This window comes from Aspergillus sclerotioniger (assembly GCF_003184525.1).
Source record: "Aspergillus sclerotioniger CBS 115572 chromosome Unknown BO94scaffold_3, whole genome shotgun sequence".
In the NCBI taxonomy this organism is placed as follows: domain Eukaryota; kingdom Fungi; phylum Ascomycota; class Eurotiomycetes; order Eurotiales; family Aspergillaceae; genus Aspergillus; species Aspergillus sclerotioniger.
This window is the reverse complement of record NW_020290993.1, coordinates 891,729-905,608: the sequence shown is the minus strand read 5'-3', so window position 1 is coordinate 905,608 and position 13,880 is coordinate 891,729. Positions and strand designations below refer to the sequence as shown.

The 13,880-nt window shown below is 52.3% G+C and overlaps 2 protein-coding genes across 2 annotated transcripts; both read left to right on the top strand.

Annotated features, from left to right (window-relative positions):
* The first annotated feature begins 4,772 nt into the window (after window positions 1-4,772).
* Window positions 4,773-8,670, top strand: BO94DRAFT_221160 (uncharacterized protein). The gene is made up of 2 exons (XM_025606222.1): window positions 4,773-7,219; window positions 7,273-8,670. Exons 1-2 carry the CDS (start codon window positions 4,889-4,891, stop codon window positions 8,623-8,625), a joined length of 3,684 nt encoding a protein of 1,227 aa, XP_025471965.1. The 5' UTR covers window positions 4,773-4,888; the 3' UTR covers window positions 8,626-8,670.
* Window positions 8,671-9,376: 706 nt separating this feature from the next.
* Window positions 9,377-13,872, top strand: BO94DRAFT_553134 (40S ribosomal RACK1 domain-containing protein; the record flags this gene model as incomplete). Its single annotated transcript, XM_025613635.1, has 10 exons — window positions 9,377-9,565; window positions 9,705-9,831; window positions 9,927-10,227; window positions 10,644-10,699; window positions 11,100-11,444; window positions 11,507-11,945; window positions 12,357-12,443; window positions 12,627-12,753; window positions 12,864-13,181; window positions 13,447-13,872. The coding sequence occupies 10 exons, from the start codon at window positions 9,377-9,379 to the stop codon at window positions 13,870-13,872; spliced, it is 2,415 nt and encodes an 804-aa protein (XP_025471964.1).
* Window positions 13,873-13,880: the final 8 nt, after the last annotated feature.

Here is a 13,880-nt window from a genome sequence, read left to right as displayed (position 1 = left end):
GTCCCGTGCCTGTCGGACTCGAAACAAATCCCCATCTGTCAAGCAAGGCATATTGAGACCCAGCCCGTGTAGCTGTTACACAGAATGTATCCACCTGACATGAAACGACGAGGCTGGGGGGCCGATACCCCGACTCTTGCCGTGAAACGGATCGCTGGGGGGCCGTGGCACTGCATGAACTGGAGACACATCCATTTACCTCCGCGTATTCATCCCTCTAGCGCGTGTCAGCAAGTCACTCACTCACTGACTTACTAACTTGTACAGAATAGTGCCCCATAACCAATACCTATGCAAAGAAAAAGAAAAAAAGAACCGATGCTGATGTCAGGTATCTCGGTTTCTCCGTACGCAACAACGAATTAGAAAAAAGAGGCCTGGGATTAATTACTTTGCTTTGCTGTATGTAGTATTCGGTTCAGCTCAGCTTAGCCACCCGACCTTTAGGTTCATCTCCTCGCGTCGCTTCAGATTCAGCTTCAGCTTCGGAACAACGGAAATCGCCTACGCGGGTCATTAATTAACACTTTCCATGCTAACTACTTCTCGTCTAGTTACCGAAAGATGAAATCCCCCATCGAGCCACTTACATCATATGATTGGGTTGAGTACCTATGATGTAAGGGGTGATTTCTTGTGCAGGGTTACTAGACTTATGGGGTTTAGGTTGGTTTGGTGGTAGGTAAGTGCTACTTTATCCATCTACCTAACAAAACAGTACTTGTCTTGGGGGCGGGTTGGACTTTGGAGTTACATGTATGGAAGTATTTGAATTGTGGCTGCAGGGCTAGTTAGGTACATGGTATGCATGCGTGCATGCAAGTACTCACATGGTCGTAGTGAAGTACTCCGTGCCTATTCTCCGGTGAGATCTGGGCTTGTTGTTGTTGCTGTTCGTGTTGGTTTGGGGGCGTACACCCGATCGATCGAATTATCCCATCCCATCCCATCCTTGTTGTCGGTTCTCGGGTTAGTATCTGGTAGCTGTCTGGGTTTAGTTGCCTGTTGTGGGGAGGATTGTGTTACATTCATTCATTCTTTCTTTTTACTTCCCACAAGGACATTTTTTATCGATAGGAAAGGGAACCCGGGGAAATGTATCCGGGTTGGTTGGTTAGTGGTTGCTTGGCGCTTGTCAGCTGAGTCGAGGTACGGGTACAGAGTACTAGTACTTTGTACATGTTGTGGTACCCGTGCTTGATCAATACTGATGCATATTTACGGAGTAATGCCAACATATGAGATACTTTCTTGGCAAGGTGCTTGCATGTATGCATGCATGCTTTAGCGCGTGTAGGAAAGCAGGTCGTGTGTATGTGTTGGGTGTGTGGGATGGCAATCCATTTTTATACTCTTGGGGTGTATTCTATCTTGGATGGTGTGTTTTTCGTAGTACTAGGAGTACATTGAGTAGTAGGTACTTATTTATGGGGTGACTGAACCAGGAAGATCCTTGGAATGAAAAATGCGAAGTTGGAATTCTTACCCAAGATTCTGCGCATCGTGTTGGGCAGCAGGATCTCGTACTTTTGGGTAAATGGAGTCTATCTACGGAGGTACATTGACAGGGAGATAGTCTGCATGATAGTATAGTAGGCTATCTGGACACTATTGATTCTTATCTGTGGACTAACACGCCACTCCCGCTTACCAAAATGTAGAGTATTGTACGGAGTAGATTGACATCAATCTGTGTGATGGTTGGTGCGAATAGGGTCTTGTTGGAATGTATTATTGAGGGGCCTGGGTGGTCGAGTGTATGTACGGAGTACATGATCAGGCTATAGGTACTGGTAGTGTCGTGGGGCGGGTGGTGTGGGCATCTAAAACAGGGAAGTGATGGGGCAGTCCCATATCTTGTAAGCTTATTGCGCAGGATCGATATAGATTATAGCTGATCATGGATTTGACCATGTGTTTGCTTTTTATAGGACCTAAAATAGATCAAGGAATTTCATGTCAAGGTCTAGAACTTCGAATCGGATTCTCGAATCCTTCGAGATATACGTCCTTGGTACATGGTGACAGCTCCCCACTGCTTTTCTTTTTTTCTTAAGGAAATATAGATACTACCTATGGTAGCCGGTATATCTCCGAGCTATTGAGTTTGTATATCTAGTCTTGCGGGTAGCTACTTATTATAGCTACTGATTGAGTCATGGATCCATTTCCAGCTTGTGTGTAGGTAGGACCGTAGGTATGTGACCCTCAGATTAGACTAACCTGGCTGAGCTGAGACCTGAACTCAGCTGAAGCTCAGCCCAGCGAGTGGGTAGGGTGGCCATATTTACGATTGATTAAAATCGGTAGCCGGAAACCAATCACAGGCCACCCACCCCTGCTGTACCCGATTAACTATCCGCTGAGAGCCTTGTGTCCGATTCCAGCCATGATTGGGTGCATGGCCGGTCCACTAAGGTGAGTAAGAGGTGGTTTCGGATGCTTCTCGAGTTCCTGGATTATTATTACATGCATGGTTTCTGAAATCGCGCGATGGTGCGATGGTGGGGTGGGTGTGGTGGGTGTGGGATTTCAAATCTTTGCCGTTGGTACGGAGTACCTAGCAGGAAAGACAAAACAGGCAGGTAAAGTTGGGGACGGCACACGGAGCAGGCAGGAATTGACCCGTGCTCTCGAGTCAGCAGCTTATTGGGATGGTCGGAGGGTTTCGTGGTCCCGGATAGGCATATAAGATTTGTCAAGGCGTCCCTTAGCCTCATATCAGACTCAGTAGCGTATGGGGTAGATACGGAAAACCGAGAACGTGAGAGTCATGCATGATGCAGCATTATCGCTGCACCCACCCATGATCTACCTTGTCAAGCTGGAGATCGCCAGCTGAGTCTTTGTCACCGTTGGGTCCTCTGCGTGCCTCAAGGGAAGACGGCGATGACAGCACAGCTGGATTGGCTGGCATTTCTGGAAAAGCACCTTTTTTCGAGCCTCATTGCGTAATCGGGAATATCACTACCACTAGATACTAATTCTTCAGAGTCCTAAACGGTCATGATGCTCGTGGTGCTGGGGGTGGATCACTGTCCAGTGGCCCAGGGCACGGCCATATTCCGTTGACCCAGGGGTGGGATTTCACTGATTGGATTTAATAGTTGCAATCAGAGTTTGACTTGTGTAAGATGGGGCTGGTTATTTTCGGGAAGGATAAGAGGCGCCGAAACTTGGAACAGCCAATCGCCGGCTGTGACTATTTCTTGGGCCAAGAGGGTCCCGAGGATTTCACCCGGAACATTGCACGACATCTACTGGCCATATCCACGAGGGTGTTCAGTGAATCCATGACATATGTACCATTCATTGCTTTGGAGCGTCCATGATAATAGCGAGAGACGGAGCGGCCGAGCAGCGCAACGCGGGTCGGTTAAGCGGTTACAGAGCTACAGTAGCGCCCCTTTCCTGCAGTCGGGACGGTTTTAGGGTTTGTTTCGAAGGCTGAGTGGGGCGCTTTCGTTAGTTCGGAACTGGAGATCGTCGGGTTTCTTGGGGGCTTCGGTGCCTCTTCCTGATTGCTGCCATCCATCAGTCCAGCAGCACAAAAGGGAAAAAGAAACCAAGGCTTGCCTCCGTTCCGCCCAGTTTTCACCAAGTGCACGAACACTAGTCGTTGGGATTCCCATGGTTAATCGCCGCCGATATGTTACTACTTACTACTAGTTTTGTTGACGGACAGGTAGGACCACGTTGTGTTCCTGACTGACAGGGTAACGGCATCCTGGTGGCAACAACTGGCAACCTCCAATCGTATGTCGATCCCGACCGGCCGCCCGTGCCTGGAGAATTCCGACTCGTGGTGAGCCTAATCTCGCAAACTCAAATTGCATAGAAATCCCCGTCTAGTTAATAAGTACTAAGTAGTAGTTCTACTCCGGATGGTACCCCCCCAACTGCTGGTTCGAGTAACTGCAGTGACTGGCGCCGCGGATAAGACTTTTCAGTGCATGCAGCTCCTGGATGTCCTTTGATTAATTAGCCTTTACAAGTTCACAGAGACCATCTCCCTGCTCCACCCACCTTTGACCCTCATCGCTCATTTGCCTCTCGCACCCCTCCAGAAGCCGAATGGGTGGTATCCACCTCTCCTGATTTTGCTAGTGACCCTTTTAGCCCGGCCCGCGGGCTGTAACCGTAATGGTCAGGTTGATTATTTTATTATTGTGATTATTATAATTATCTTCTCGGATTTGGATAGGACAGGGACGGACGGTGTAAGTAGAACAGCTCTCTGTCTGTGACTCCTGAATCCTCCCAGCTGCTCCCATCATTATTCCCTCCGCCTTCCTTCTTTTCTTTCCCTCCCTCTTCCTCTTCTTTCACCTTCTCATTCATCAACGGTCTCTCCCTACAGGCCAGGTCTTGATTGATCTTTCGGAATCTTTTCCCCCAGGCCCCCTCCATCACCCTCCGACATGAGTCCGAGCTACTGTTAATTGGCTCCTTTCTTCGGGTACGTTCTAGCCGATGCACTATCGTGGCCCTGCATCCGCCCCGTTAGTACTCTGTACTTTTCTTTGCTTCTTCGGTCTCGCTTTGGGTTTTACCCTTTTTTCGCCTCCCCAATCCTCGCTTTTTGCTTTTGATCGTTTCGAATGGCTTGACGCCATCTTACGGCATCCGTCCAGAAGGCAGACTGCTCAAAGACAAATCACGAGAAAGGCCCCCAAACCGGGCTGTGCACCGGAGGTCGTATTGTTGGAAACGCTGACGAAGAATTGCTTATGCCTTATGATCTTAGGATGATCTAGCGTGCTATTTTCCTTTTCTTTTGGCCATTCGTTTTACCCTCGAAATTTCATACCGAATCGCTTTCTCTTCATCCTTCTCTTAATTTCACCCTTACGCCTTCGCTGCCTGTATGTGACCCAGCATCTCGACCATGCAGCACAGCAAAGGACTCGAGTCCCCGGAGCTGGGACGGACGGTCTCGCGCTCGCGCAGCACCAGCATGTCCAGCGACTCGCAAATATCCCGTACCCATCTGCTGGCTCCCCCACCTGTGATCCCCGCGCCCTCGTATATCGCATCGTCCGCGGCCGCCCAGATCATCACCGCCGACCAAGAGTTCAACGCCGCCGACTTTCTGGCCGATGATGAAGGCCATGGATCAAGTGCAAGTGCACTTGTAACCCGGGACGCCCTCTCTGCTCTGAATTCATTCCTCGATAATCTTCTGTTCAACATTCTGGCCGCGGCCAAGTCAACCCAATTAGTCAATATTCGCCCCGCGGTCGCGGAGGTTTTGAAGCCTCGACTCGCCAAGGAGATGGTTTCTGCGGCCGACGATGAGTTGAGCGAATACTTAGGAGGACCTGGAGACGGACAGATCGAGTACGGTGGCGGTCAAACCTCAATTGGAGATTTCGATCTCATTCGCTCATGGAAATTGACCCGTCTGCGATGTATGGTCTACACACGACTGGGTGACATGGAGGAAGATGACGAGGAGGATTATATCAACCAGGAAATGCTAGGCGAAGATGGGGGCGGCCTCCGGAGACTGGCAAGTCACGTTGGATACATTACACCCGCCGCTTCCATTTTCCTCACTTCTATCATTGAGCACATCGGCGAACAGGCTTTAGTTATTGCAGGCGAGACAGCTCGGTCGAGACTGTCAGCAAACCTTGGCAATGACAACGAATCAGTAGAGGCCGGTGCGAACCGGGGGAGTATGGACCGGCTGATCGTGGAGGACCATGACATGGAGAGGCTGGCCCTGAACCCAACTTTGGGGAGACTGTGGCGGACATGGAGAAAACGCATGCGAGGAGCCAACTTGTCCCGAGCAGTTTCTCGAGAATCTCTCCGACATCGCCAGAGCCTGATTTTCATGACGGGCAGTAGGAGGAGCAGTGCCGTCACGATAGGCGAGATCTCACCGCGGTCTGCATCATCGCGATCCGCGACCTCGCCGCTTTCAGAGACTCGGCCTGATGTTGACCCAGCTTTCATCCCACTGCCGGTGAGTGAGCACGATGTCCAGGAAATCGAAACCCCGAACTTTCTTCCAGAGCTCGACACCAGCGACATTCAGACGATGCAGGCTGTAGTGGCCCACAAGGTTCGACCTCACAGCTTGATGGTGCTCACGCTACCCTCGCCTAGATCGCCATCGTCGAACGGAAACTCCCCTCTCACTCCTAAAATCCAAACCGTAAAGATTACACGCCACGCTCGATCCCGGTCACTGCCCAATGCTGCTCCTGAGGAAGCATCGGAAGTTGAAGAACCTGCAGAGCGCTTATCTCCCACACCGTCTGAGGAGAAAAGGCGATTGGAAACAATGTACGAGCATGACGAGGATGATGAGCGGGACGTCGAACAGGAAACCCGGCCAGTGAAGGTTGACGCTGCGGCAAATAAACCAGAGACGGCCGACGAAAATGAGCCGGTCGATGCTAGCGCAAGCCCGTCGACTTCAGTTGCATCGGTTGAGGTAGCCACGAGTGAAGCTAGTAGTACTCCAGTATCGTCGCCTTCTCTAACCGAAGTGCTTGAGGAACACGAGACGGGTGAGAAACCCCAACCGGCAGCTGAGGAATCAACTACCCCTGGGCTTATCGACGAGGCGCCGGGGACGCAAGGGGTCGACTCCACCCCGGCCCAACCCGCCGCCGATCACGATGCGTCTCAAGCTCCTGATGCCGACCTGTCGACCGTCGAACACTCAGCCCCTCCAGCAGCTCAACCTTCCGCTGACGACTCAGCCTTGGATAGGCCTCCCCGACCGGTTTCGACTTCTGGAGAAAGTGCCTATTCGGACAGTTCGCGGACTCTGCCTTCCAAGTCCAGCCTGCCCCTTGTGAGAAGCGGCAGTCAGCATCGGTACGGGCGCTCGAGCCCAGGGATATCCTCCGTCAACTCCGGCATAGAGCGCGCCGCAGTTCAACGATTATCGGGGCGGCATTCCACTTCGATAGCTTCTTCCGTCTATTCCAAGACCCGCCGCTCTGGCAGTTTCAGCAGCAGCCGGGAGAGACGTCCAGTCACAGCCGGCTCTTCTACTTCTCAGGTTTCTAGCAAGTTAAAAGGTCTGATCGGTCGGCCTGGTGACTCCGGCTCGATTCGTCTCCGTAGCTCCTCCGAGGTAAGCAGGGTATCAACCAGAGAATCAGCGTACGACGATACTTCCGGCTTGGACGACTTGATTCGCAGTGAGGAAACGATCCATTTCACTCTGACACCAAAGAATATGAGAGAAATGGAGGTGAGTGAACGATAGTCCCCTTCCGACTTGCTCTTACTGACTCCTTGGCCTAGTTGCCGGATTCACCCAGATGGCGTGCCCAGCAACCAAGTACGGTTGATTTGACCGACTTGCAGAAGAGCACCACTCCACCCGCAGAGAACACTCCTCGATCGAGAACCTCTACAGCCTCCTCGAAAAGCATTGTGGACCTTCCAGTTCCACCAGTGCCTAAGTACCTCCAGCCGAAACCCCGATCCATCGAGATCCCCGCCATGAGCCCGCAGCAGAAATCGAATGCTGGACCGCCTCGGGACGCGAAGCAGAGCATTGAGTCTACCAGTGATTTCTCAAGCTTCCTGAAATCAACCGGGCCAAATACTCCAACCACTCCTGCGACGGTCGAAAGCACCCCGCTGAAGTCGCCGCGCTTGCGTCGGTTGTCTGATGCCACAGAGATAGCGAAGAAGCTCACTCGGCCTGCAAGTGGCGCTGTTTCTATTTCCAGTTCTGCTCGTAGCGGCCCTCGCATGGAAGCCCGCTCCGCTGTGGTTCCCAGAGGAGATCAAACGTCGGACTTGATAGATTTCATTCGGGAAGGCCCACCGACTACTGGGGCTCATCGTATCCCACGTACAGTGGCTCCGTTCAGGGATACCATGGACTCGGACGAATTACAAGCCATTGAACCTGGCCGCACGGGAACAGGAGCCCCCTCCGTGGCCAGTTCGATGGCCGGGAAGTCTATGGCCTCCGTCGGCTCTCATACGGGGCTCTTGGAATCAGCCAGTCGAACGAGCACCCCGACTGTCATGGCCAACGAAGCGATCACTATGTCTTCTGGCGCTGTGAGCGCGTCGGATGACTTCCGTCCGCCACGGACAAGGCGCCGGGTGCCCGACCCTTATGCCATTGACTTGGACGACGATGACCTTGATGATTTGCTTGAAGAGCCCAAGCCGAAACGTGAGGAGGAGAGTCTGATAGACTTTCTACGCAACGTACCTCCGCCTGAGGCTACACCTGCGCCACAGCCTTCGGCTACAAATACGAATTCCCGGCGAGGTTCGTCTGCCGGATTCGGCGGCGCGTCGGTGAAGGCTCGACTGCTTCGCAACACTTCCTCCGAAAAGACGCCCTTACCGAAAGCCTCCAAGAACACGCTGCGTCAGCAGTCAGACAGTTATGTGGGTGGTGCAGCGAATTATACCGTCAAGGTTAGCATGGAGCGCAATGGTGGAGGCATGAACGGTGCTTACGGCCTGAAGACCGCCTCGAGTCGACAGACCGAGACCAGCGCATTGGCTGATTTCTTGAAAAACACTGGACCTCCTGAGCCTCCTGTGACCAGGCCTCCTGTTCCTGTCAAAACAAAGGAATCGGGATTCGCGCGACTCTTTGTGCGTCGCAAGAAGGTTGAGGCCTAACGTACCTCACATCTCAATGCATCTTCTTTGATGCCCTCATTCATTACTCTCCTTTTTTCTCTCCGATAATTGCTATAAGCACGATATAACTAAGTGTTTGGCAAACGACATGTCTTGTTCACAGTTGTGGACCTTGATGACCGATACTTTCTCTTTATCTCATTACCCTTATCTTGTCTATATTGGAGCTTTACTCCTTCGCTCGGATCTTTCTTTTGAATTCCCCCTTTTTTGGATTGCAGCTTACTTCTGCACCCCCTGGACATATCACTCTTTACAGCGGTATTCTTTTTTTTTTTTTTTTTTCTGCGCTTGATTCCCCCTCTACAATTTCTCTTCTATCTTCTCTAATTTCTGAGACCCCTTTGTATTGTGCGCCTCCTCAGGAGGAGACTTTCATCCATAGCTACGATTGAAATCACCTGACTCCGGAAGGTTTGGGTGATTGATTCATGTGTCTCGAGCGACTTTGCTGAATACTTAATGCCATCCACCATATTATTATCTATTCATGTTGCTACGAAGCGCACCTACCTAGTAAGAGTATTTTGCCCGGCCATTTGTATAGATGTAAGGTCGTAATGCTGTTTCGATACGCGTGGGCCGATAACCGGAGAAACGTTCGGCCGGCCGATCGGGATCCCCTGGAGCGCGGCGTGGCATCAATAGCAGCACTCGTTGTCAATTCCCTAGACTTCACCGTCGGCCACTGCGACAATTGCCATTGACAATGGGGGCGACCCGTCTCACCATGCGCTCTCTCCTCGGCCTTCTTTTTCTCCTGTTTGTCCAGATCACCTCCGCCCTGAAATTCGACCTCTCTGCCGTGAGCGGGAAGAATGAGCGATGTATACGCAACTTTGTTTTCAAGGACCAGCTCGTGGTCGTCACGGCCATTGTGAGCGGCAATAAGGGTGATGGCCAGGTCGTTAACATGCATGTATGTGGGAATCTATACTTCCTCGCAGCTATTGTGCGGGCGGCCGCTAGAGACAGCTGTCTTGTGCCCCCGATTATTTTGCGTTGAGCTTTGCCGCTTGCCCAAGTTACACTCCACTGACAGGTTTCCTCTGGAATAGATCAAGGATGCATTGGGCAACGACCACGGTCGTCCCAAGGATATTGAGGGCGAGACTCGCCAGGCGTTCACCTCTCCCGCTGATACTGCATTCGACGTTTGCTTCGATAACCAGCTCACCACTCGTAGTACGTTTCATGGCCCCCATTCGGCTATCTCTTGACACGATAGAGATATAGATCGTTATGTGACATCTGTTGTGTGCTAACCAGATGGCAAACAGAAGCCATGGCAAACCCCTACAAGTCCATTGAGCTTGATGTCGACATCGGTGCCGATGCCCGTGATTGGTCCAGCATCCAGGTTCAGGAGAAGCTCAAGCCCGTCGAGACTGATCTCCGCCGTATCGAGGAGATGGTGGCCGAGATTGTCAGCGAGATGGAGTACCTGCGGGCTCGCGAGCAGAAGCTGCGCGACACCAACGAGAGCACGAACGAGCGTGTGAAGTGGTTCGCTTTCGGTACTATGGGCATGCTGGTTGGATTGGGTGCTTGGCAGGTCGTTTATCTGAGGGCTTACTTCAGGTATGTCTTTCTTCTTCCCTTGACTTGGTTTTTCATGCGGGCGACTAACTAATTTCCTATAGATCCAAGCATCTCATCTAGAGTTAACCAGTTTGAGTTCTTTATCATGGGGGGAGGAGGTTCCAGGCTGATGCTTTCTCTCTTATCATGACAAAATATGGAGTTTTCCAATGCATTTATCTAGTATCTTTGGCCTTATGTAGTCTTTCGATATACTTCACGGTACACTGTTTGAACATTGATGATAACTATGATAAGTTGCATGTATATTGGCTCTGGTGTCGGTATGGGTTTTCAGGAATCTAGCCATTCTAATTGCATACATAAGAAGCAACCCTGCAATCTGCCTACTGACTGTATGCGAAAGCCGATCAAATGTCAATAGATGCTTTGGTGACTCTGGAAGCCGATACGAGCTTGCTTCTGGAATCGTCACGACAATTGACTACACAAGCGATAACAGATCCTAGTGGTCCTGGAGGGCCAATTGGAGCATGCATTCATAGTATGCCAGCTGATCTGTAGTCATCGCAGCATCACAGAGGCAAGAATGCATCCAGTTGGAAATCGGCCGGCGACGGTTGGCGAACTGCCCTGCAAACAGTGCAAACGAGGTTTCTCCGGATGATGTCAACCCCGTCATTCTTCCGTTGCTACTCCGTACTTTATCGCTGACCTCCCCAGAATTTCGCAATAGATCTTTTCTTGCCTCTCCAGATACTGGATAGATCTACTGCAGCTATCATAGCGAAACACAATGTCCGCTCCCAGACTTATCAACCGCTTTATGCGGCCATCGACCTCCCCAATCTCCCTCACCACAACTTTTGCCCGGCGCTCCTTCGGCAACTCGGTTGTTCGTCGAAACGAAGTCAACCAGAACGATCGCGCACCGTCCACGGCCCCAGAGCACCGCAAGAACCAGACGAATAAGCCTCCCAATCCCAATGTTCCCAACACGACTTCCACCATGACCAAGGATTTCCCCAAGGTGGGTGCGAAGTCTGCACCGCCGGAGCTTCTGAACTCGGTCGACCCGAACTACAAGCCGGCGGATCCGTACCCCGGAAAAGTCGAGCACTATACCGGAGGTAGACAGGAGACTGGGGCCCAGAAGCCAGAACTCGGAGTCGGTGAGATGGAGGGTATCACCTTCAAGGTGGAGCCGCTGCGTCGGTCTGGCGAAGATGTGACTACCATGAGGGCTCGGTTGCTGTGTTCGTTTCCCCGTCTTCCCTGCTTTTGCTGACAATGGCTAATGCGATTGGGGATGGTACAGACCAGAGCCGGAAGCGCGGTATTCTTGAGTCTGATCTTTTGCTGTCTACTTTCGCCAATGTCTATCTGGCCGACATGAGCAAGGAGCAGTTGCAGGAGTACGACCGGTTCCTTGACGAGAATGACTGGGACATTTACTACTGGGCTACGCAGGATCCTCCGGCCGAAGGTGCGGAGAGTGCTGCTTCGTCTACTGATGCGGGTGCTCAGGATACGCCCACGGAGACGTGGAAGCGTACCGGAGCCAAGAGCGGCGAGTGGGCGCAGACAGTTGGTGCTTTCAAGGCTGCATACCGGCCCGTTCCGGCACGATGGGCCGACTCGAATGTGCTGCGACTCCTGCGTGATCATGTGCGGGATAACAGTGCCACGGGATTCCATGCAGCGAAGAGCAAGCGGACGGGAGGAGCTGGACTGGGACGGATGCCGAATGTTCAGGTGTTTGATCACTAAACATGAGACCGTCTTGAAGAGTGGAGGGGGTGTATATGTGGAGTTGCATGATAAATGGCGAAGGTGTACAGATAGTTATATCCGGTTTCTTTACAGGGCATGGGGGAGGAGGAGAGTACATAGTAAAAGCAGTGCCATTGTTCTTATCGTCCAGTTGTCGGGTGATGTCAGATGACAGGGCGGGCGGTGAGGTATCCACGTGACTCGCTTATCCGGGTTAGGGTTGGCGGTACCGCACAACAGCGAGCAGGGCTGGGCGCGCTAGTTAGGGCTCAGGCGTGTCTGCACCTCCATCCTCATGCTGTGATTTTTATCTCCCAGCCCAGAGTCAACGACAATTGCTCCGCCCGCGTTCATCCTCCTCTCTCCTCTCGCGGCCCCCTACCATCGTCTCGGAGACTCATCATGGCTGAGCAGCTGGTCCTTCGCGGTACCCTTGAGGGTCACAATGGCTGGGTTACCTGCCTGGCTACCTCTCTGGAGAAGTAAGGGCTCTACCGATTGATTGAATATTGCACACCTGAATATGCGTTATCTGCGAGACCGAACAAGTATGCATGTGCTGCCCACAAAGTGGTATATGGATGCGTTGTTGCAAGAAATGATCGCATTGGTTGAAAGTGGACAAAATGGGTTCTGACTTCTATGTTTTTCTTCCTGCATTATAGCCCCAACATGCTCCTCTCCGGCAGTCGCGACAAGACCCTGATCATCTGGAACCTGACCCGCGACGAGCAGGCCTACGGTTACCCCAAGCGCAGCCTTGAGGGTCACTCTCACATCGTCTCTGACTGTGTATGCCTCCGAACTCCGTCCCCAGAACATTCCCCCGTGTCTCGACCCCGCCAGAAAACGAACCGGAAAGGCGAAACAATGGCTGACTGTGGTGATTCTTGTGCGTATAGGTGATCTCCTCCGACGGTGCCTACGCTCTGTCCTCCTCCTGGGACAAGTCCCTCCGTCTGTGGGAGCTCTCCACTGGTGAGACCACCCGGACCTTCGTCGGCCACACCAACGACGTTCTCTCCGTTTCCTTCTCCGCCGACAACCGCCAGATTGTCTCCGCTTCCCGTGACCGTTCCATCAAGCTCTGGAACACCCTCGGTGACTGCAAGTTCACCATCACCGAGAAGGGCCACACCGAGTGGGTTTCCTGCGTCCGCTTCAGCCCCAACCCCCAGAACCCCGTTATCGTCTCCGCTGGTTGGGACAAGCTTGTCAAGGTACGTTCGGTCCTTACCACCTCGATATACATTCCCCGTTATCCAACACCATCGATACCACATCGATTCGTCCAAGTGATGTTTGCATATCTACGTATTTGCTACTTCAGAGCCTTTAACGGCCATGAGACAAAAATTCACCCAATGCCTGATGGACACCAAATAAACAAAATTCTGTTTATTATATCTTCTTTGTTTCCCCCGTTGTTCCGCTTATGTTTCTCGACTTGCGCGTCCGAGTCACAAGCTAACACCGAAACAATAGGTTTGGGAGCTCGCTTCCTGCCGTCTCCAGACCGACCACATCGGTCACACCGGCTACATCAACGCCGTCACCATCTCCCCCGATGGATCCCTCTGCGCCTCCGGTGGCAAGGACGGCACCACCATGCTCTGGGATCTCAACGAGTCCAAGCACCTCTACTCCCTCCACGCCGGTGACGAGATCCACGCCCTCGTCTTCTCCCCCAACCGTTACTGGCTCTGCGCTGCCACCTCCAGCAGCATCACCATCTTCGACCTCGAGAAGAAGAGCAAGGTTGACGAGCTCAAGCCCGAGTACATCGAGAAGGGCAAGAAGTCCCGCGAGCCCGAGTGTGTCAGCTTGGCCTGGAGCGCTGACGGCCAGACTCTGTTCGCTGGTTACACCGACAACAAGATCCGTGCTTGGGGTGTCATGTCGAGGGCATAGATGATGAA